This window comes from Lissotriton vulgaris, chromosome 6 (assembly GCF_964263255.1).
Source record: "Lissotriton vulgaris chromosome 6, aLisVul1.2, whole genome shotgun sequence".
Taxonomy (NCBI): Eukaryota; Metazoa; Chordata; class Amphibia; order Caudata; family Salamandridae; genus Lissotriton; species Lissotriton vulgaris.
Window position 1 is genome coordinate 903,115,121 of NC_141694.1, and position 25,834 is coordinate 903,140,954.

A 25,834-nucleotide genomic window follows, 5' to 3' on the forward strand; every position below is an offset into this window, starting at 1 on the left:
CGAGTAGCAGAGAGGTAAGTCTCAGCTCAGCTTAACAGGATAGCATGCGCCCAGCTGTAGTTTCAATCACAGATAATGTCTCCTCTGCTGCAGCACTCGACATGCATGTTAAATACCCCCACCAAGAAGTCCTAGAAATATATTTCCAGGGTCAGGTGTGAAAGCTCTCCTGCAAGCCAGGAGTATCTGCTTAACTGCCTCTGATTTATCGGCTCTTGCTTAAATTCTTTCTGCAGAAGAGTTTTGGGAGATGCCTGAAAGCCCCAGTATCTGTGCAGAGCTGTTCTTGATAACAAAAGGCTGTTGGCTATCTGACAAGCATGAGCATATGAAAGCAGCACTAAATATTACCATCCCATTCCTTCCCAAGGAATGTAAGAAGGGCAGTAAAATCCCCTGGTTGTCGAAACACACTCAATAATTCATTCGTGGAAGAGACTTTCATCGATTTTCTGAATACTTTATCAGGGATCTTGAAACAAAAATATGGGGTTCTTTGAGGAATACTTACATACGTTTCACTTTAAAAAAATAAAAATAATAATAATAAAATGGGTTCTGCCCTGTGCTCAGCCGCAGAGAACCGCCACGTCAGGGCTGGGCCCAGAATTAGTGTAAAAACATTGCTCTAAGTGTGCAGGTACTGACAGGTCCTTAGCAGCTGCAGTCCTTTAATTTGACAGCAACTCGGTGACTGGTGTGACATTCATCGCACCTGATACAATCCGCCACCGCCTAATCGGTATTTATAGGGACAATACATACCACACAATTAAGTCCGTATTTATGGAGGTGATAAATAGCACACAATTATGAGTTTTTGGGGAATAACATTCAGATTCGGTGCTTGCTGCACCAAAAACCACATGTTTGGGTAAATGTCAGCCATTTTTTGGCTATAGAGATCGAGAAGTTTGACTTGCTGACATTTATCGCAAAACTCCTAATTTCGATATGTGTGGGAACAGCAGTCACCACTCGTATCTCAATTAGCTGGGTACTCATATCGAAGGCCATTAGGCCATATTATTATGAGTGATGTTGTATGCTGTGCGATAATAATAACACGTGATAAATTCCAACACCAAAATGTTTGGATTTCACTGTGTGCCATAAATGTCACCCATTACAAGTTTGTGCTGAAAAATGGTGCATAAAATGTGGATTTTGATAATTATGCACAAAAATCCACATCTCTAAATTTTCCAAGAATATTTCTCTCTGACCTGACAAAATGTGATTTTTATCACACTGAATATTTACCTGGCCCACATAGGGCACACTTTCCTGTTTGCGCCAGGGCGTACCTTTAAAAGGGGGCGCCGTGCAGAAACAGGGGAAATGCACCCTATTACACAAAATGCTGTCAAGGCAGCCGCAATCTTCAGCGCATTCAAGTGAAATACGGAACAGCTGATTCAAAGCCGCTCCTTGTATCACTGTGCATTTGGCCCCTCACCTGCACTTTGAGGAGGGATTAGAGATTCCTTTGCAGGCTCCTGCTTGAGTAACTGCACCTGTCGCTAGGAGGTTTCTGGGCGGGGGGGGGGGGGGGGGGGGGGGTCCATGGGACTCTTCAGAGTGCTGCTATCAGAGGGTGCACTGACAGTACACCAGCCTTTTTTTGGGACCCACTTTCAGTGAGCCTCCTGGCAGCTTTTTTGTCTTTGTGCCAGTGTTAAAAATATGGCATGGGCACAGAGACAAAGAGATTCATCCTGAGATACTATCAGCATTACAGATGGGTCCACACAAGCATCTGTGGCATCTTCTGTAATACAAAGACCCCCGGTGTCTGCTAACCATGTAAACATGCCCCAGAGCACTTCCTGTAATAATTCATGAAAAATTCCCCACAATTTATAAATCCAATATGTGTTGTAACAGAAGTTGCTGCACATATCGGAATAACAGGGGGCACTTGTGATGATGATCAGATTAGGAGAGGATTGGCACCTCTTAGTAGAAAACAGAGGGGCAGATTTATGAAGATTATATGCAGTGTAGGAAGTCACATTGTTGTGCTGCACTACACGACAGGGAAAGGGTAGGAATGTGTCGTATTTAAGGCAATACAGCGCATTCCTGCCTTTTCACCTGTGCTGGTGCCTTTTTACCTGCCTAGTGCCAATGGAGGCACCCTTGTACCATGGCGCAAGGGTTCCTGTGCTGAATGCATGATTGTTTTTGTGCAGGGAGGAGCAGCTTCCTGCACAAAAACTATCATAAGAGTCAAACTCCTCTTTCTATGGGTGCTGCAGAATCAGCACCCTTAGAAAGAGAAAGTAACAAGGAGAAATGAAGGTATTTCTCCTCATTACACCTATCTTGGAAGGTGTATCTTTTTGGCGCCTTCCCAGGTTTACCAGTTCCGGGATGCATCAAAAACCATGCAAGTTGCGTAGGAACACACACGAATCGCTCATGGAACACCTCCCTTACTTCAGATTTATGGAGCCACTCCAGGCCATGCGAAGGGGCCTCATAAATCTCATTGAGGACTTACATCACTCTTTCACCACCTTGCATGGTGCAAGAGCATCACAACTCTGCTCGTACATATGCCCTAGAGAGTCTTCGATAGTCAGTATCTGTACAGAGTATCAACACCTACTCTACAGCCAGAAACACACTGTCTTTGTGTGCGCCTGCGAGATACAGCGCTCGGCACATTCTCAAAGAATGAGACTCACCCACCTATTTGTGACAGAGTGGTATCTCCTATAGCTCTTTTTTTCTTTCCAACCTGCAACCTCACTGCCACTGGGGATTTTTATGCTATGATTTGCTAAATTTCGTTGAATTACTTACATTGTGAATGTACCAGTAGGTGGCAGTAGACAACTGTGTTGTGTTGAGCAGGGAAACCTGTAGCATTGGGAAAAACTACAATTTAATCATCCCTCATTCCTTAACCACACTGCCGGTCCTTAACATTTTGAAAAGATGCAGCACTGAGCCTTGAATAGCACAGTGCCTGGTGTGCATGAACTCCAAACCTTTTCCTAGAGGTTGCAACTTGTGTGCCTTTCTAAAGCATAGTTAATTATGCTGTGATGAGGCAGCTCCAGGTTCCAAATGACAGCAGTAGGACTTTCAGCTTCCTGACCTGAATAAGTAAGAAAGGCATCAGAACCCACATATTCCCTATCTCATCAACCTATATATTCACCTCAGTGACTTAAGTACACACTCCGAACATCTGTCTGTAACCTGCATGCCACTCATGTCTTAACTGTACACATTCTGTGAGCAATGAAAGCTAGTACTAGTCTGACAATACAAATCTGTTCTGCGGGAAATGGAAGACTGTATGTATTGTGTTCTATGAGAGAGAGAAGCTTGCTTTGCTACTGCCATATTGCCCCAGTTCTGTGAGGAAGTAAAGCTTAAACTACGGCTGCCTGTCATGTGATGGAAAAATGCTTGTCCTGATGCTTCCCTAGTTGTTCCCATCCTCTGATGTTGGGAAGGTTGCACTGTTTCTGCCCAATGTTTTACCTGTTCTTCAAGTGTTTCCCATGTTGTTACCACATGCATGTGCATAACATGCTCAAACCAGTAAGAAGCTGTTGTTGGACCAAGGGCAAAAACTAGTTGAGAGGAGCCTGACCCAGAAACTCTGGTTTCAACCACATCTTCTCAGCTTCACCAAACTGTGTGATACTGGACAATTACGTGTTTCCCCGCTGGTTCCTTTTCCATGATCATCACATTTGAGAGCACCATGCAATAATTCAGGTTAGGATGTGCACTGTACAAAAATCTTCTCTTGTATGCAATTTAATTAACAATAATATTGCTTCATCTATAATCGCAATAAAGACTTTGTGCAGGTGGTACAAGACAATTGGCTTGCCTCTTGTGTCACCAATAAATTTGTCATCAAGGCAGAAGGGGGAAAGAATGTGATACCCATCCAGGATCTGAATTGCACATCTATTCAGGAAACCTAATTTCAGTCCTGGCCTCCAAGCTTAACAAGACAGTTGTGGATGTACACTGTACAACAATCTCTCTGGTGTGTGGTGTAAAAGACCATAATGGTGTTCCATATATAAAAATAAATGCTTATGATGGATAAATAAGACAGCAGACTTGTCTCTTCAATCAATAATAAAACTGTCAAAGCAGCAAGGTTGTGGTTGAGGAATTCTAATAAAGGCCACTCAGTGCAGTGATATAATCTAAGGAGGAATGTAAAAACATTAGAAAATAAACTTTTTTATGTAAAGATTCGTACCTCAGCCATAAAGCGAAAGTAAGCGACACAAGGGCAGAAGGTCCAGGATCAGTTAAGAGCTGTTCTCCTCTGGCTCCACAGTGAGGCTTTTCCAGACAGGAGATTCCTTGAATTACGGGACACGGCCATCACTGCCTCACTGCAACTGCCCTATTGGCACTAGTAAGGCATTATATGCTTTGATGGTGGGCATGAGGTTCGCAGTCACAAGTTTTATGAACTCCTGTGTCCTACACCCAGTCAGCTGCAAGTGTGGTTTGTCAGCATGGACATGGCCTATTTTGTAGCACAGGCAATGATTACAGTGACTTTCCCTGCAAGACATGCTGCACTTGCTGACAGCCTTGCCAAAAACATTTTGCAATGCCTCTTCAAGGAGTGGGATCAGAGGAAATGTACCCAATCACTCCTAAACCCCATATGAGACTGGTGAGCCTGTCCTATGAAGCAGGGATTGTTTCACAATATTTAATGTGTGGTTTCTTTATTCCTAGGAAAGTCACCTCACCCCACAGGGGCAATATTTGACTACCTAAATACCTAAAACTCACCTTGTGCCACCAGAGCCGTGAGGGGAACGGCGGCGCGGCAGGACGCGCAGCGGAACGCCGGGAGGCAGCGCGACCAAGCAGACTACACTCCCCAGCAGCCCCTGGGGCGGAAGCACGCCGGTGACGACCAACGAGCGCCCGGAGGCGCCTGTAAAAGGCTGACCCCCCCGGGAGCCCAGTGGGGGAACACCTAAAACTCACCTTGTGCCACCAGAGCCGTGAGGGGAACGGCGACGTGGCAGAACGCGCAGCGGAACGCCGGGAGGCAGCGCGACCAAGCAGACTACACTCCCCAGCAGCCCCTGGGGCGGAAGCACGCCGGTGACGACCAACGAGCGCCCGGAGGCGCTTGTAAAAGGCTGACCCCCCGGGAGCCCAGTGGGGGAACACTTAAAACTCACCTTGTGCCACCAGAGCCGTGAGGGGAACGGCGGCGCGGCAGAACGCGCAGCGGAACGCCGGGAGGCAGCGCGACCAAGCAGACTACACTCCCCAGCAGCCCCTGGGGCGGAAGCACGCCAGTGACGACCAACGAGCGCCCGGAGGCGCCTGTAAAAGGCTGACACCCCCTCTCGCCTCGCGAGTCGCGCGCGGGAGCGACCGGGAGAAGCCCGGGACAAGGGCGGGGCCGTCTGTGGCCGTCAGGGGCCAGAGGAGGCCGGGCAGGGCCACCCCCCCTTGGCTCGAACTGTGAGTACTTCCAGACGACATTACGTGGTAATTTCGTTTGTTCCCCTTGTTTTAATACTTAAATATTTGAGACTTTTCTGATCAAGCCCTAAGATGTCAGTCCAAAGTACATTACCGGACAACTATTTACTGAAAGTGGTCTCCAGAATTAATAGTGACAGAAGGAAATCACTGGGAAAAAGTACTGTTCCAGACCCCCCATCGATTTTGTCTTCAGATGTTACTAACGGTATTAACTTAGATTATATTGACAACTAGATGGACACTGTAGTAGAGCTTGATAAGAGTATTAATGTTGATTTAACTATGGTCCCAGACAAATCGATAAGGGGGGATGATGACCCATGTGATAATTCTGGGGGAACTCCTCAACAATCTGGTAGGGCTACCAAATTTATGCGAGCCTGTAGGAAAACGGCTCCTAAGCGAGGTAGTCACATCACAAGAAAGAAAAAAGATACTATACATGTGGAGAATACTGAGGATATAGGATTACTGAGTCAAGATAAATATGTTTCCATTAAGCCTGACCAAATTGATCTACTACTGAGTTCTATTCTTAGTAAATTTAGTATGGTGGTTGAGCCTTTGCTAACCAAAATAGGAGATCTACAGGATGAAGTAGCTAGGTTAAAGGGTGTGGTGGACAAGCATGCTGACAAAATAGAAAAGTCTTTACTAGATATTAAAAAGCCAGCATGCTTAGCCTCTGTCTCCACTAAAAATAAGGAGCAGCCACAAGCTTCAACTAGTGCCCCCCCCATCAACACTAGGAAACACCCCTCTAAAGAACCTCCAAAACCACTACCTACTACGACCCAGGAGGCAGGCAGATCCTCAAAGCAATCAAATGTTGGGGCAACAAGCACAATGCCGGGTGCCACTTCATTAGCCCCCATGCCAGCATCGGCACCTGTAGTGTTAGCCCCACCGGATGCGACAGGGGGATCCAATGGGGTACCCATACGGATATGTAGACGTCCAGTTGATCTCCCACCCGACTGTGTACCTTACGTTGTGGTTTTAACTAACGTCCCGATGCTAACCCAGCCCCCAAACGATCATGTGACAGCAGATTCTCTGAGGAATAAAACTATCTCCTGGTTAAATCGTCATTGTGGTTATCCAGTCGGCTACTCTGACCAAATCATCTCTATCAGAAGAGTCAACTGGATCGGTAATACCAAAAAACTCCGTGGAGGGGATTGTGTGATAATTAATTTTATGCACCCGCAACATGTTGCGACTGTCTTGCTTAGAGCAGCCGCAATCACACAGTCCGAGACAGAAGTAGTTGCTAGACCACTGGGCTACTTTTATAACCATCTAAGTAGGCAACCTCCCGCTAATGGTAAGGAGAGGGTATTGAGTAATTTTATCTATCCATCTTTGGTAAATAGACCTGTGATGCCTAACTTTTGTCCAGGTCTACAAAATGGTTTATTCACCCCACCAATGCTTATGGGGAATCCTATGTTAGGGGGGAATAATTCCTTAATACATACCCCCAACCCATTTGTTCCCCTGGGTGGTACTCCTATGTTTGATAGTGGAATGGTTTATCAGGTCCCAACTCAGAACAGGTTTCAGTCCTTGAGTTATCTAGATCAAAACGACTGACATGAGGTTGACCCATTAAGGGATGCAGTAAATAGCACTTTGAACGAAGAAGCAATTTTGCCTATAGATGAATTGGGCAATGATGTGCAATTGGACTATACATTGTTAGGGGATGAAGTCTCAAATTTATTACCCAACATAGAGCCTTTTATTGTAGGGAATAACATGTCCATATCTAGTGTTGAACAACTTACTGTTAGCCAGGAGAGAGTGAAGGTAATCTGTCACATTGCCAGCTGGAATATCGCTGGAATTGCGGCCAAGGAGGATGCGTTAGGATGGAAGGAATTTGTGCATCTATTTAATATTATCTGTTTACAGGAAACCTGGTGCAAAAAGTTCAAAGGCATCAATGGCTATGTGTCATATGAGCTTCCAGCATTGCCTTCAACCCATGGTAGAGCTAAAGGAGGGTTGATGGTGTTGATTTCAGTTAAATTACCCATCTTAGTGAAAAAGTTTGTTAATGTGGGGGCTCATTCACAAATTCTATGGCTTACACAAGAAACTGACAGAAATATTCTTCTGATTAATTTCTATAACAATACTTTTGATGGCACTAGACATGTTGCAATTAATGAACTAGATACGACATTGAATAATTTCGTGAAGAATTTTAATGGTGTATTTGAATTTGTTTTTGTGGGGGATTTTAATGTTTCTGTGTGTCCACTTTCCTCTCAGAAGGTTTGCGGTGTGTGTAACCGACTGGGGGAAGCTGAAGTCCATTTTCCTCATCACACCTATGGGGAAACCTTGAATAATTTTCTGATACAATATGACATGGAAATTATGGACAATGCTAAAAACGATATGGATGAAAATATACCAACTTTCATAGGAAGGGGCGCCAACACCATTATCGATTTTATGTGCATGTCTTCAACCATTGCTCCGTTATGCCCCATGCCTAAGGTGATTGATATTATGTTAAGTGACCACAACTGTTTGACTACCGAATTAACTTTTTGGGAAAATGATTATGGTAGTGAACAGGGTATTATTGTCAATATTGAACCCCATAGACAGAATGGATATAGACTGAGGTGGAAGGGAGAAAAAGCGGACATAATATCAGATTCCATCATTTCTAGTTGTCTGTTGGAGATCGTGGCAATACTAGAGCAAGATAACGCCTCGTCTGACAGTATTGACCACTTTAACAGAATCAATTCAACCATCGACAAGATGTTTGCTAAAAAGGCTGGGTCTAAGGTTAGGTGTAAAAGGGGCTGGTTTGATCATGCTTGTTCTACTGCCCGGACTGATCTTAAAAATGCACTAGCAGCCAAACCAAGGGATAAGAACTTGGTGGTCCAACTTAGACAGGGATATAATATGACCCTCAAATGTAGAAAAGCCGAATTACAGCAGGAAGCCTGGGATAACCTTACCCAAGCTGCGGATACGAATAACTGTACCCTGTTCTGGTCCACGGTGAATAGTCCATTCCTAAAAGAGGATAAGGTCCCAGAACTCACATCTAATGTGAGTATGGAGTCGTGGATCAATCATTTTTCCAACATTTTTGACTCTAGTAATTTAACAGTTTCCCATGTAGAAGGCTGGCCAATATTAGCATTAGATATTACTATTGAAGAAGTTATGGCTAGTATAAGAACCAGCAAAGGAGGTAAGGCCCAGGGTCCGGATGGCGTTCCCATGGACGTGTATAGGACTGCACCGGAGATTTGGGGCCCATTGTTGACCAAAATCTTTAATGCAGCCATATGTTGTAAAATACCGTCCACATGGGAAGAGTCAATAATCATCCCCATTTATAAGAAAGGCGATCGGGGGGATGCAAAAAATTACCGACCAATATCCTTACTGGACTCATCTGTTAAAATCATGAGTAGGGTCCTCCTAGTAAGACTAGAGGAGTGGGCAGAACCAATGAGATCTTAAGTAACTGTCAGTTTGGTTTTAGAAAAGGCCGTGGTACCATAGAACAGTGCTTGAATTTAGAGCTATTGGTAGGGAAATATACCCAGGCAAAAAAAGGGTCGCTTTATATATGCTTCGCCGACCTAAGTAGCGCTTTCGATTTGGTGGATCACGCAATATTATGTGTCAAATTATTAGAAATGGGGGCACCTGAAGGCATAATATATTTCCTAGCCCGCCTGTATGAAAAGCTCCGCACCAGTGTCCGTTATGGACCCAATGGGGAATGTACGACCAAGTTCGGGATTGGAAGAGGTATAAGACAGGGGTGCGTTTTAGCACCCCTGCTTTTTACTCTTCTCATTAATGAGGTTGAATCTGCCCTGCAGGCAGTCGCTGCGGATGCCCCTAGAGTTAATAATCTTAATATACCTGTACTACTCTATGCGGATGACGCAGTGTTACTGTCAAGGACTCCCCTGGGTCTTCAACGTCTGATGGACTGTTTTGTATCTTTCATCAAAAATAGGAAACTGGTGATTGATAAGTCTAAAACATATGTAATGGAGTGCGAGCCGGGAAAAGCAAAAATTAAAGGTAAAACTCACTATCTGATTGATGGTGAACGGGTTAAAAAGGTTGAACATTTTTGCTACCTAGGAATTACCTTTTCTAATAACGGGAGCTGGGCAACTGAACACAAAGTCGTCAGAACAAAGATGATTAGGAGTGCCAATGGGGTCTTCCTGTTTGCCAAGAAGTTGGGGAATAGACCTATTAAAGACATGTTAAAAATTTATCAAGCTAAATGTCTTTCTGCTGCCCTATATGGGGCCGGTGTCTGGGGTGTGTCATCTGCGAAGAGCCTTCAAGTAGAGGAGAATATCTTCCTGAAAAGGCTCTTGTGTTTGCCCAAGTCTACCTCCAACTCCTTGGTTCATAAGGAAACAGGGATCCAAGCCCTAAGTGATTTGATTATGCTAAGGCCCTTGCTACTGTGGCGCTCCATTTGGCTTAGCGACGGTACCTCATTGAATCGAGCAATTATCGAGGACTGTCTTTCATTGGACCAGCACTTAAAGATCCCCTGGATCAAATATATTATTGAATGTTCTCAAAAGATTCTCGGGGCCAATGTGCTTGATGACCCTTACAGTGTCTCGGACATATCCAAATCTAATGTGAAAACAATCTTTCTGAATTACTGTAATGAAAGGCATCTTCTGGAGTATTCTAAGTTAACTACATGTGCACTGTACAATAGCATGAATGAATTTACTGGTTTTAGTCCATATTTGTCACAGGTAATAAGAGTCTCGCACCAGTTTGTACTAACCAGAATGAGGATGGGAATAGTACATTATCTGGTTGCGTGCCCCAACATTAAAATGCGCCCTATTGTCCCATGTGAATGTGATAATAAAACAGAACAAAGCACTAAGCACTTTTTATTAACATGCGAATTGTATAGGGAATTACGGAAATTCTACCTGAAGCCTATGTTAAACAGATTTGGAGTGAGAAATACTACGGATGCTATGAAACTGCTTTTTAATCTGAATCACCCGGACATTTGCTTTTTTACTGCTTCTTTTCTGCTCAAAGCTATAAGCGTTAGGAAAAGTATGTGTTTTTTAAAATAATTGAATATTTTAAATATTTATTCCATCCCCCTCTGGATATTTTGCATTATGTGTTTTTGATTGATATATGTATTGTGTAATCAGGGGCGTAGCTAGAGCTTGTGGCGCCCGGGGCTATCCCTCAGATTGCCGCCCCTTGGCGGGGGGGGGGGCGGGGGATGCTGGGGAAAAAGGACGGTGAGCACTTGAAAGATGTCCGAGAGACAAGTAGTATTGCTGCTAATAGTTACCTCGATCATGCAAGTTATATGCACATACATGACACAGTCAAAGGCTACACAGTGGAATACACTGGTGACTGGCAGTACAAAAGGCACACTAGGCAGAACAGCCAGGGCGAGTAACCACAAAACCGCACGCAGCAAAATTGAAAAAGGCAGGGGAATAAAAGCACACAGGTAAAGATGATCAAGATATGCAAACCAACAGGTACGCCCCAGCAAACATTACGTTACAAGTCAGGAAGGCCAACCTCCCCATCCTTAAGCATGACAAAGAAGCAAAACATTAGCACCAGGTAATCCGACTCGATCATCGAAACAAACATTTGATTACTTCATCGACGCACTGGAAGAAATGACACAAAGATATTCAAATATCTATAATACCTAGCAGGAGATGGGGTCAAAGGGGCATTCAAGAAGTTCCAAAAGGAGGAAGCAGCCACATACCAGATGGCAAATGACGCACTCCCCAAGAAGTTCGATCTGACAACCAATATGCACTGTGAAAGGTACACTTATAGCAAAGCAAGCAAGACAACAGCCAGCCCAGGACAAATGATGCATGAATTCGCAAAGACGATGGAAACTCTTAAAGACCCACAGTGACCATCTGCAGTGTCACTGTGTCTATCAGTGGTCTTGTGGTATCAATCTACGGAGTCATGATGTCCTTGTGTGCAGCATCATGGCATCCATATGCGGTGTCAGGGCGACCAATGGGAAGGCAGCTGGGCGCTGCTCCTGGGCCCGGCCAGTTCTAAAGGAACTGGAGGAGGAGACACTCCGAGACAGTGGGACCTGCGGGCCCCAGGGGGGCGTCGGGTCTTTCCTTCTGTCGCTGGCTACATAGTAAATAAAAAACAAACACTGAAGCGGCAGACAGCAAGAGCAAAGAGTGTGTGCTGTTACTAATGCATTGCGTGGCGTGAGGTAGTTGTGCAGAGCACCTGACCTGAGCGGTAATATACCCCAGGCTGTGCTGGAACACCTACATTCCTGGCTGTACGGTCACAATGCATAAACATATTCTGTGTAATCAATGCTGCGCGCTCGCTCCTCTAAGTACAACTTGACGCACTGCAGGCCTGGGCTACAACAAAGAAAGTCTGCGAGTGTTCCTCCATAGTGCTCACAGTGAAAATAATCAATTTGTAGTCACAGTTCCTTATCCCAATTGTGCTGCCAATGATACCTTACGGACTGACAGTTTGTAACCTTAGCAGACAAGCTAAACTACAATACACCATATTTATCCCAGGATCTTAGACTGCAACAAGTCTGAGAACAATTGCTCAAAAGCAAGCACATATTAATTTAAACAAACAAGCAACATACCTAAAGAAGCACATTAGCTTTTCATCTAACTTTGCAGCCTTCTTGGACTCTACAAACACTATGGAGTGAGACACACAATATCACCACAAATACGGCAAGCTTGACATACACAATTTACAATGCACAACCCTATATTTACTCACTTCTCAGATACTGCAACCACCTTCAGAACAGCAGGAAAACCGCTGATTCTAAAAACTGGGCCCTGGATTTTAGGGACGTGCACTGGACAGGGGCATGTTCTGAATATTTTATGGAACATCCCAGCTCCCTACACCTCAGTGACAAATGATCTTCTTTCTGCTACCAATTAATGTGGAAGAGCTCCTTGTATCTCAATGACATTCATGACAGAAAGGATGATGTTCAAATCATAAAGGTTTATTGGCAGATTTAGTAAAATGTTACAAATCATTCAGTTAGTAAATCAATTTATCCAAAAAGCATGTATATATATGCCATTAGGCAATCTAAATGTGTATATGGTAAAAAAAATGATTACAAATATCACAATATAAAGAGCACAAACTATAATGTAGATTGGTTCCTTAAAGGAATTTCCCTATTCTAAATAAAACATTAAAAGTGGCAGGGGGAATTTTAAAGAGGAAGATGTGAGCATCAAAAGAACCAAATGAAGGTTCTTGAGGAAACAAACAAGCATTCAAACATGAAGCTCAGCTCCCGGGGCACAGGAAATCGTTATAGTTGAGAAAGGACTTCTTTCAGTGAAGTCAGGAAGGAATCTGCTAAAATAATGTAAGGAACATACAATGACTAGGCAATGGAAAGTTCTGGAAGCTTCTTCCCATCAACTCCATCTAGATGGTCCTATCAGGAGATGATGTTCTCTGTGAGCAGGTACACTCCCCAGGTTCCCGGGAATCAGGTAAAGAAACCCACAACTCATTGGCCTTGAAGTTAGCAAAGGTTTGGACAGACAGGTACAGGGGAGCTCTCTCCCTTCCCTAAGCACTACATGTGCATGGCCAAATTCCAATGAGGACAGTTAATCTTAACAGTTCTCTGTGATAAACAAAGCACTTGTTATAACTGATGAGATCTTCGTGCAAGTGCACCTTTAGAGAAGAGCTACACATGAAACTTTCAATGTATTTATTTAAGAAATAAATCAAGTTGCTGAGGCCTAGATACAAGTCATGTCAAGCTTTAGGAGAGAAGATGGTAACCATATGAGTACAATTAGATTGTAAGTGTGGCTATCACTACAGGTTAATATCTCCATCTACTGTTATTTAATCAATAGGGTGCACACAGATTAATGAGGTTATCGTATAATGATACATGAGGAGAAAAATACAAGTGAAAAAATTACAAAAACAGACGTTAAGTTACATGAGGTAAAAGTGACAATTGTGAGCAGAGCAAACAAAATACGTGAGATAGCAAACAAGTGTGCAGGTTACAAGAGAAAACAAACTACAATTAGAGGTATTAGTGTGCCATTCTTACGGCAGTCTTGTGGTTCTCTACTTCAGCTTCCTCCTGTGAGGTGCTCCTCTCCCTATTCCCGCTCGAGGAGTTCTCGCCTACCCCGCTTGCAAACCGCCAGCCGTTATCAATAAATAATCTCCCTGAACTCTGAGTGAGGCTGGGACGGCGACTGGAAGTGACGTCACTCACGCGGCGGGCGGGACTTAGGCCGCGTTGCAATGCAGCAGCCTGCACTCCTGACCTGCGGTAACTACAGCAGGCAGGCACATACGCACAATACAAACGTGGGACTTTCAATTACATTTCCAAAAGTAAGTCCCGCGTTTGTGTGCACTGTGCCTGCAGCTACAGAAGCAGGTCACCCGGTCACGTCACAGAACTTTTAGGCGGCCGCAACGGGCCTCTAGGCAGTGCCGGCCCGCGCCGCCGCTGCCGCCTCAAGAATGGTGCCGCCTGGGGCGGACCGCCCCCACCCCCCCCCCGCCCCTCCCCCAGCTACGCGGCTGTGTGTAATGAATTCTCTGTAATTAACAATTGTATATTCTACATTATTTTTATTGTGTGCTTTCTTTAATGAAATTTTGTAAGAATTGTTAGTATCTGTAACCATTTGTGCTTTTATGGACATGTTTTTTAAATGCTCCGAATAAAGCTTTATGAAATGAAATGACTACCACAACATGTTGATGGAAAAGAGAAATAGGGTCAGTTGTTTGCCCCCTGCTTTTAATCCTGTGGTAGGTAGACAAGAGTAAACAACATTTTAGCTCAACCACATACAATTTAATATACGTCTGACTGTATAACAAAGGCAGAACAAACATGTTGGCACAAATGACACAGCCACACCGAAACAAAGAAATAGTTAACTAGGAGACTTACAACCAGTGAACAGCAGTACTCTTGAATGCTTCTTACTGCAAGGAATGAAACCACTAATGAAGCCTACCTCACTAGTTAGTGGAGTGTTTATCATCCTATAAGAGTATATGAATGTATGACAATTGTATAAGAGGTTTGCCTTTTTCTCCCTGGAGTTTTGTACTTATAGGTTCATGCAAATTGTACAACAGCCTTTAACTCATCTCATTCCCTCCTTGCCGTGTTAGCTATCTGTGTTGTACCTGTCCTGGATGTGTGAGAGAATCATGTTCTGTTCTTTCTGATACTGCCACCTGTTATGAACTTCTTACTTCTGTTCTAGAATATTGCACTGCTGCTATACCTTTATTGTGTGGTGAGGCTCAGTATAAAAATTTCCAATACACATAAGAAAAATGTTTCACATTGTCAATGCTTGTTTTAATGCATGATGAGAGGGAAAGAGTGAAGTTTCACAAAATATTTGTGCAGAGTTTGCTTTTGGATTTACACGTGGAAATAAACTTTTTTTTAATGTAGTTGGCCACTTTGTAAAATTTTAAAACATGCTGACAAGTTCACACTGTGAAATATTAAAACATAGCTAACAAGCGGTCAATTCTGTCATTTTAGTCAACAGCGCAGAGCATATTGGACTTTTGTGCCCATGTTGAAGTTGTGAACAGAAAAACTACAAGCCCCACAATGCAACATTCTGTAGGGGAAAAACGGAGCGGCAGATTAACAAGGAACTGACACAGCTGCATAGATGCGTCCGTTTCCTTACGACAGCATCAAATGTCCTTGCATCACCATGGATGTGCTGTATTTACAATACAGAGCTTCATGGTGCAAGGATTAACAGATGCGCCAAAAATTCTGACGCATCTGTTGGACTAAAAGTAACACATTGCTGGAGTTGTGTCGCAAGCACGACGCAACTTCAGCAATGTATTTTGAGGCCTATACTTACTGTACTGCGTCACTTCTTATGCCTGCTTCACTCAGGCGTAAGCTTTTGACGCAGTGGCATCCTAAAATTGACGCAGTGAAATCTTGTACTGTGTCACTTTTTTGAGGCTTTCCTGCATGGGAACGCCTACCCTGCATACATTATACCTGACGCAGGTATAATGTGACGCAGGGCTTTACAACGTGACGCATCTCCCTAGATGTGTCAATTTGTAAATAGGCCACATTGTTTGCACCACCATTGTGTCAAAAAACGTGAAGGAATGGCAGGGAAAGAAGTTACAAGGGGCTTGTAAATCTGCCCCAGATGATGGTATCATATGTGTAGCACTAAAACGCAGAGTTGTGAAATGCAAAATACATTTTTGTTCCCGACTATCTACTTTTTTTTGGTCTTGCCTGGAGTTGCAGCGCAAAGCGCTGCTCGCTATGCGAGGGCTTCTTGTAATCGATACAATTTCAGAAGGGGACTTGAAGCCCCACCCCTCTTTTACATTGGCTGGCATCATCATTTAGGGTAAATGCTGGCATGTGATTGGGAATCAGGCTTCTTTGTTACCGCTCATCTAGACAGGCCGATGCCATCTTTGTTGGGTATGACGTAGGAGAGTGTGCTGGTAGCTTGTTTACTGGCTCCTCATTGGAAAGCCTACCCGCTCCTCCCTTCCCCCATCCCAAACCAAACTTCCCAGAGATGCGCTCTTCATTTTTTCATGGGCTTCCCGAGGCGGAGGGCAAAGTTAGCCGTGTCGTAAGTTTATTTGGAATCCCGTTTGGTGTAAACTTGAATTATGGGCCCGAAGACACAGCTCAGAGCTGGCTCTCTCAGCCTGCAGTTCGCCGTCATTGATTTATCGTCACTGTTAAAGCAAGTACAGAAAGAAGCACACGGCTGAGAGGCCAAGAGTGCACAAAATTAGGATGCGCAAACCAGCGGTTTGTGTCAACGGCCTAAACAACCACCTCCCTCGGGGTGCAAACTCCGCTTCATAACAGAGCTTCTTTACCCGACCACTGTTCTTATCCACGCCGTAAGTTTAATTGGAATCCCGTTTGGTGTAAATTTGAATTATGGGCCTGAAGACACAGCTCAGAGCTGGCTCTCTCAGCCTGCAGTTCGCCGTCATTTATTTATCGTCACTGATAAAAGCAAGCACAGAAAGAAGCACATGGCTGAGAGGCCCAGAGTGCACAAACTCGAGGATGCGCAAACCAGCGGTTCGTGTGAGGCCCTAAACAACCACCTCCCTCGGGGTGCAAACTCTGCTTCATAACCCACTATTAGGGTTATTACGGTTCACAGGCTCCAGACCGGAGATTTCTTTAGCAAGAGCTGCCTGTAGGTGTGTAAGGAAAAAATGATAACTCTCCGGAGTGTTTCAGGGCACTCAATCCAACAGTTCATATAGAGAGTGCGCTAGCTGTGCAAAAACACTAATAAACAAAGACATTCAAAAATAGAACACCTGCGATATTCAAAAAAAGATTAATATAGTATGAACGTTAAAAAAAGCAATATGTGGACAACAGAAGGTTACATCCATATGTCTATTGCGATTAATAACTCGTTGTCATAGCTCAACATATAGCGTAGAATAGAGATATTAATTCTTATTTTTTTTTTAAAAACCTTAACGCGAGACAAGAAATGAGGCCGGAGTATTCGTCAAAGCGCTTCAGTGGGTCAATCATGACATGTTCAATAACATCACCGACAACATCTCAAATGACATTGCAGTTAGAGTCAGCATAGTCATAGGCATACATCATGGTCATCCTAAATACTCGCTCATCTCGGAGGTAAAGCTCACTCCTACCAAAGACTGATAACATCGTAAAGAAGCCAGAAACAACAAGCATTTGCAGTGCAATAGGTCTCGCAATTGCGAGATTTAGAGGTATTGGCATTGTAAATAACAAGGCCTTTCATTTACGTTTTAAAAACAAAAACATAAATAAAAGTAATTGTCATTTACAATGCCAATAGCTCAAACCCGCGTAAATGCAAGACCTATTGCATTGCAAATGCTTGTGAGGCAATCACTGGTAAAACAGCCCTCTGGGTGAGATGACAGAGATCACCTTTCAGATGCAAATGCAAGCATCTGGCTGCTAATGGGCTAACTTAAACACTCCTTAGAAAACCTGCACACAGTGTCATTTAACACAAGATTGTGAGAAGCAATATTAATCGTACTATAGACACGCAGAAAGGAAAAACAATGTCCTGTTGCCGCTATTCCGGCACACTTCCTTGGCTTCGATCTTGGTGCGATTTCAATGGTACGTTTACAACACTCTTATGACGCGTCAGGCGCTGAAGAAGTGCTTATTCCTCAGACTAATGGGATGGGGGAAAACAAGCCCATTCATCTTTAAAGAGCTGAGAAGCTAGGGCCCTTGGTTGCAATTGCTGGTCTTCATTTTTCCATGCATGCATTTGAATAAAGATTTATTATTATGAATACGTTAAAAATATAAAGCACACTGATTCTGGTCTACACTATGCTCTCACTGTCCAACACCTTTACTTTTCCAGATAGAACCATCACATGCCATTCTCCAAAATGTAGAGCAAGATCTTTACACTGCAACAAAGGGGTGGTTTCCCAGAGCCTTCTGTGCACCAGTGTGAGACTCCTGTGCTACCATGGGACTTTTTGGGCTATCAGATATGCTGAATGCGTCTCCTGTGGCCATGCTGGTTGGCTGAAATGACATAATTTGCACGCCATCCTGTGCTGTGTCATGCCAGGTGAGCAGGTGCAGGTGTCCCTCATGTTCCTCCTAGGGACGGGCTGCATGGTGGAATATTCCCACATTCCACAAATGTGCTGTTCAGGGCAGATAGCGGTATTCCAGTCACTACCAGTTGTAGCCGCTACAAATAATGCAGCTGCTTTTCATTGAGTACTTTTGGAGAACACACTCGCACCTTTTTACCACAGGAAATGTAATCCTACATGGTGCTATGACTGGTTTAGGTCCAGTACCGACGGCTTGAGTATATTGTCACACCGTGGAACCCACAAGGATAGTAAGACAAACCCATACATACATGTGCACACAAACATGTGCAATGGCACATACACAACTTTTTACACATGAAATTTAATTCTCAATGATACAGTTAATGATTTATGTCTAGTCCCCGAAGTGGGATTGTATTGTCACACCCAGGCCTGGATTGGCCGTTGCGCGCACCGGGCAATCCCCGGTGCGCCGCAAGGGTGGGGGCCGGTTTTGGGCCCAGGGGGCCGTTTTTGTTACAGGGCCGTTTTTGCAGCTTACAAAATCGGCCGAAAACCGGACCGACAAAGAGCTCGGTCGCACCCCCAGGGGGCCGGCCGAGCACTTTGCCAGGGCCGGTTTTGGTTCTCACTCCGGCCCTGGTCACACCCTTGTAACCACAAGGGTAGTAACACAGACACATGTGCACAGACACATACCTATGGACACACACACATGCACGCACAAATACGCAACCTTTTACCACAGAAACAGTAATCCTTCATGGTGTTGTTCCTTATTTAGGTCTATGTAAAGAAACTTAGAAATTAAAAAAAAAAACGCAGACCCTGCAACCAATTACCTGAGTTCTTCATGGGGCACAGGGCGCATTGCATCCCCCAGGCCTCGCCGTATAGGCAGCAGCACTCCGAGTAGCTGGTCTGTTTTCCAACCAGAGGCCGGCTGCACACAAAATCGTCGCTCAGGTGTTGCCAGCAGAGGTCCTGGAAAACTTCGCTTTCCTCTGTTTGTTCTAGGGGAAGAGAAACGTTACAGCCACTCAGTTGCTGGTAGACATTCAGCGGCATCCGCAAAGCAATCTCTGTTGGTAATGTTACATTTTCGGGGAAGCTAATAAAGTTTCACTCATTCAGGGTGCTGCTTTACGGCAGCGTTTGGGCTTTCTGTTACTGTCAGTCAGTCAGTCAATTTAACTTTATTCGATCTCAAGAAACAAGATCATAAAAGTATAGTGCATCATAAAATACATATTCGCTCATACATTACAATTTCAATAAGTTTAAAAGACAGCACAGATAAACACAGGATAAAAACCGTATTTTTAAGCTATAACTGAGAAACCCTCTGTTACTTGATATTAGATTAATCCAAATCCAGTATAATGTGCAAAATGCGCAAATAAGATCACATTTAAAAGACAAATGATCTCCTATTTGATAGGGTCATACATAAATAAGAGGCAAGAGAAAAACATACATAAGGGTCAGGCAGCATTTGTAAGAAGGTCAAAGCGATATTTCCGCAGGAAGGGAATGATGTACTTTCGCTGTTCATGTGTGTAAGATTTACAGAAAAATATAAAATGTAAATTTGACTGTGCGGAAATAGCATCACATGGACAAAGAGGCAATTAGCTAGTTGTGTACAACACAAACGGGATTAACCCCTCTCGTGCGGGGCTGTTTTCCCCACTGTGCTGGGAGCGGGGGGGCACGTACAGCTCCCCCATGCTCATGACGAGGTCAGCTCGTCATGAGCTACGGCGCTCCAGTGCTCATGACGAGCTGAGCTCGTCATGGCCACACCCGTTCCAATGGAACGCTCAGCGCAGCAGGGGAATCAGCCCAGCATGCGAGCATTCCACGGAATGGGCGAGGTCATGACGAGCTCAGCTCGTCATGAGCACCGGAGCACCGGAGCTCATGATGAGCTGACCTCGTCATGAGCACTCAAAGGGTTACATTCAACCTAAAACGCACCAATACATATTGGTGCTGCATATTAGTTACATCGGAGAGATATGAATTTGCCCCATCTGGAATTGTGGATAGCCCCAAGTAAAGGGCTACCGTGGGTATGACCCTGTTTAGAGTGTGTCTTTTATTATCCCTATGTATTCTATGTTGAGATTTAATTTCAACTTTGTAAATTGATTGACAATTGAGTGGCTCTGTGAAGAGGGAATCATAGCCTAATATCGACAAGGTTTCTTTAACATTTCCCCGCCATGATATGTTATGGGCATGTTCGAGGGTTAGAGAGTCCCTGATAATATCTTGGGTTAAACCAACTGTCTCCCCTTGCCTAACCGAATGCCAAAGTAATGCAGGTGCTAGGGATATCACGTCAGAGATATATGGAACATTCAATTCTTGATGCATGTTGATATTTGAGCAGCTGTTTGGAAGAGAGAAAACCGTCTTATAAAAACCATCATCTAATCTTTGAAGGGCGTCAGCTTTTGTTGCACCCCTGATCTCTGCCACATAGGTAGCTGATGCTCCTTCTTTAGCGAAGTAGATCTTTTTATTGGGTCTATTGGTTTTGTACCCAGCTTTTTTATAAACGAATGAATAGCAAGAAAGATCTTTTCTAATGGGGTGCCTCTATTTATTGTTGAATAAGCCATCCAAATATGAAAAAGTCTTTGTAGTTTCAATCCTACTGGATAAAAAATTAAAAGCGGTTAATCTTTTGGGTTGTCTCCCCGTAATTAAAATGTAGGATTTTGTTTTGTTAACCTGGAGATCCAATGAAGCCATATAGGACACATAGTTATCCATGAACTTTTGTAAAGCTAATCAAAACCTTGCTATTAATACAGAATCATCTGCATAGAACAGAATAGGAATGTGTGTTTTGATAATAAATGGGACATCAGTGACACATTGATCTACTGCACATTCAATGCTATTAGCATTAAATTAAGATAAAAGGTGGGCCAAGACGCACCCCTGCCTAACACCCCGGAGAATAGGAAAAAGCCTTGTACATTCCCCCTGGCTACCAAATCTGACACATGCCGAGGACTATGTATATAATTGGGGTATAAATATTATTATATTTACATCCACGCCATGTCTTTCAGGATACTTCATAGTTTACTATGGGACACACAGTCGAACGCTGCGAGAGGTCCATAAAAGCCATAAAAATATTACCTTCCTAAGCTTGGGTGTATTTAGCTGAGATCAAATGCAAATTTAGACACTGGTCTAAGGTCCCCAACCCATTTTTAAAACCATACTGTACTGGTATTAGTATATTTTTTCATTGGCTCAATCCTCTAATTTGTTTAGTTACAGACGGCCCATCCATTTCACTGTGCCATCCAAAAGTGAGAACAGCCTATATTTATTTTGGAAGAGATTTGTCCCCTTTCTTATGTATTGGGACAATATTTGTCCTTTTCCATGAATCTGAAGGAACCGCTACTGTGATTGCATTAGAAACATTCGTTAAAAAGGGATCCAAAGGTCAGGATTTTCAAAAAAGAAATCAATTGGAGCCCCGGCTGGGCCTGGGGCTTTAGAGGTGCTGCATTGTAACAGCCAGCTTTAACCTCCGTCATAGAAAAAATAATCGAAGAATACAGGTCCGTGATCAGAGGAACATCAACTAACACTTCCCTATCTGAGACTATACCAGGTGTAGTGGCGTACCCAAGTGTCCTCTCCCACATGGGTGGCTTGAGTTGACCCTGTATATTGGTTTAAAAAATGAATTATATCCCAGAAGTCTTTTCGTTTTTTAAAGCCTATTGCAATTTATCCTAAGCATCCTCTTTCAGGGTTTTTAGTCTACATTTCCTGGCTTTCTTATATTGAGTGCGTAGGTGAGTAACCAGTGCCCTGTCTATTGGCTTCTCCCTTAATGCTGTGTTTTCATTACTGGGTGCCTTTGAGCAACTGGCATCAAACCAACAGGGGACTGTTACTGAAAGAAGAGCTAGATGGATGGAAACATGAAATGTGTGAACCTTAGGTGAACAGCAGGTCAACATATTGGTCAGCTCTTTGTAAGATGCCTCATAAGAATATACAATAGAAAGGTTTTAAGAATAATTCTCAGCTTATTGAAAACGCTGGTTTTCAAAGACAGTGAAATAGTATATAATTATGGTATACAATGATATTGCAGGCAGGGAAACTAGCCGAACAGATGGGCTAAACTGGCTTCTCCCTTTATTTTTGATACGTCTATTTATCTTTGTAAAATAATTTAAATAACCACATTCTTTCCAAATTACCCACAGCTTTTGCTCCTTTCTTGGGGAACTTCATGTTCTGTGGATTTAAATTTGAAATATATATCTATATTTAAGCCTCAAAGCAGTAAACCATTCCAGATAAATTCTGCAACCAGTTACTAAGCACACACTTTTTATTTTGCTTCTTTTTCACTGCCAATTACAATCTGCACTTTTGTTATTTGTAGGGTTCTTTCTCAAAGCCTGCGTTACTACTATTTCGCTATTTTCTAGCAATGCCGCATATCATCCATCAACGAAAGACAGATGCAAGAAAAGGGCGGGACCGCCTAAATGCATCTGTCACATTCTCCTCTTCTAATGTAACTCTATTAACAAAAGTTCAACAGCTGCAGGAGCGACCAAGATGGCAGATGAAACAAACATGTGGTGATTGAGCTCTGCGCACCTTGCCTACCTATCAGCATTCTGTAGCATCCAGGATCACCCCTTGGCCACTGTCGCACAACAGTCACTCTTGCCTCCTTGCATCCTGGCTTGCAGCGGAACGCTGAGGTGCTGGCCGACACCCACTGGACAGGATGAGTGATGACCAGAGGGGTTGAAGCAGGAGGGCGCCCACTGGCATTACCCTTATTTGTGGAGTTTTATGTAGTGCAAACTAGACCCAAAGATATCAGAGTGCTTTACATGAGCACCAGTTACATTACAGACAGACACATTCATTTATGTTAGGCACAGGGAGATTAACTGATTAAACCAGAATCACAGAATGTTGAGCGTCCCTACGAGACTAGAACCCAGTTCCCCAGCTCCGAGGAAGACCACCCTAGCCGTTGGGCCACATTCTCCTCCTGGAACTTTCTTGGACTTGCTAATTAAGGGACAGACAGTGGTGTGGAAGTCGGCCCACTGGGGGACCAGATGTCGAGGAACAGTGGTTGTGAGAGGGGGTTCTCACCTCCTACCTGACCACTGGTGCATTGGTGAGGTCCCAGCTAACACAAAGGCTGCAGTGATGTGCCGGCGTCTGCCCTCTGGTGTTGACCCCCACCGAAGCAGCAATTTCCACTGGGGAGTAGCACCCACATCTTGGTGCTGCGGAAGTGGTGCGCCCCACAAGGGGCATCCGCTCCCGCCCGCTGAGGCGCAGATGCCTGGAGAGTGGCAGCCTGATTAAGGTGGGTCCGTGTGCCTCCCTGGGGGAGTGTGATTGTAGGTCAGATGGGATTGGGGACGTGCATTTCTGAGACAGAACACTCCACGGATGAAGGCCGCCCCCCTGCCCCCTGAATGTAAAGAGCAAGCCGAGGCTGCGCATGTTAGATGCCACACTTATAAGAAGTACCTGCAGGACCAACAATGAGGGGTCTGTCGGCAGAGTAGTGATCACTGATGTTGCGGGGAGGAACTTGATACCCCTTACTCTTCATTGTTGGATATATGCATATTGTACCCAGTTGCTTCTGCAGGGAGCAATTCGGCAGTGTGGGAGAATACCCCTCTTCTCAATGGATATCACAGGGGCCTTTCCGTGAGTAGAGTGCTGTTGTAAGTCCACATATTTGATACTGCTCGAAATGGGACAGGGGTTAACCCCTCCTGCCTACTTGGTGTGTACTTTCTGTTGTTCCTAGGGAGTTTGTGGCTGCAGACTTTGCCCTCATCTCTTTTGCTGTCACCTGGCTTTACGGTTGCATTGAGTGGGGATCCCTCCCTACATAAGATACAGTGAACATTGTCAAGCAGCGAGGTACCAAAGGGGGCCCTGAACAGGGGGAACGTTGCTTCTGCAACAACCTGTTGGACTCTCAAGGGTGGATGATGCCCAAGTGGTGCCTGCTGGAGCTACCACTATGAACAACAGATTTGATGAGCTGCTCTGGGCCATCAAGGCTGTTAACGCCACACTAGAACACAAATTAGATGCCCTAATAATCAAAATGAGTTTAGTTAGGGCAGACCAAACCAAGTTGAGAGACCCAAAGGAGTCCAGTGAATCCGACCTGGATGACCTATACCCCTCTGTTTGGGATATTCAATCTCAATTATGGACTCTCCATGCGGAGGTAACATTAATATGTGCCTGAGCGAATGATGCTGAAGACAGGTACAGGCGCAAAAATATTCATATAATAGGGTTCCCAGAGGGTGCAGAGGGCCTCAATATGGTCCTCTTCTTGGAGAACTGGCCGCACCACACCCTGCTTGGTGGTTGACGATCCACCTTCTTCTCCTTCGAATGGGCATATAGAGTTTCTGTCAGGCCACCCCGTCCTGCGTCATCCCTGAGAACGGTGGTGGCGATACTCCTTAATTAACGGGACCAAGATCATATACTACAAGTTTCTGGCACTAAGGGGCCATGGCAAGTGTAAACAAACCCAGTGTAGATATATCTGGACTACATTACAGAGGTGCAATACCAGTGCAGCTCTTTTTAAATGCCATCTCTGTCAGATGAACAAACGCTATTCACTGATGTTCCAAGCTAAACTGTTGGTCCTGGACTCAGATATGGCTCACTTCTTTACATTCCCAGTCAATGCCTCGGAATGGCTAGAGACAAAATTGCATCCTAGCTATTGCATGACAGGGTGACATGGGTGGGATGTGTCAACAACGTTCTTTTTGATGACAACAATGCACTAGCCTCCACACCAAGGCTGACCTACGAATGAGCAGGCAGCCCAGGAGTAATACCACCGGCTCCCCCACAAGATCCATATTCTCATTGGAGGGAAACTGGGAGCGTGCCCTGATGCACATTCCTCCTGAACTGGTGGTAGGCCTGGCCTTGACCCCGATGACTGCCGACTCCTTATCCTTTTGTTGTAATTATTGAGACACTGTTATTTGTGCTCCACATTTGGGGGATCTCCCATATACTGTATAAAGCGGGTGGGCCGAGTGATAGCTGTCCTTACCGTATATGAATCCAGTACTCCCGCAACCTTGGTAGACTTGGTTTGACTAATGTTGTTTGCTGCATTGTTCTTGGTTTGGGCCTTGTTTTTGTCTCAACTTGGGTTGGGGAGTTGGAAGTACAGTTTATGCTTCATTCTATTTTCTATTCCTTTCTTTTGTCTGGTGTTTTCCTATCTATGATGTGTCTGCATTGTTTCTTTTCAGGAAGTGCACACAACCTCATTGGAGTTGGCTGATCAACGTTCTTGCCAGCAGCCGGGAGCCACAGGTTACTCATCAACCTGGGCCTTTACCTTTGAATACCTCGATCATCTTTACGAAGTCTGAGAGCCTACGAACCCAGCTTTTCTCAAATACAGTCCGAAAAAATAGAGCTGTCTCGACTGGTGACACAACCCCTCCCACCCTCACCTTTGTACTGATGAAGACCCAATTCACAATGCGAGAAATTGGCTGTTCCGTTT

General features: G+C 44.3%; 1 protein-coding gene across 1 annotated transcript in view; it reads right to left on the reverse strand.

Moving 5' to 3' along the window:
- The window catches only part of LTBP1 (latent transforming growth factor beta binding protein 1), a 1,129,437-nt gene that overhangs the window by 41,709 nt on the left and 1,061,894 nt on the right, over window positions 1–25,834 (reverse strand). The window contains exon 31 of the mRNA XM_086926894.1: window positions 19,074–19,244. Within this exon, the coding sequence (XP_086783020.1) occupies window positions 19,074–19,244 (171 nt within the window). The remainder of the gene's footprint in view (window positions 1–19,073; window positions 19,245–25,834) is intronic.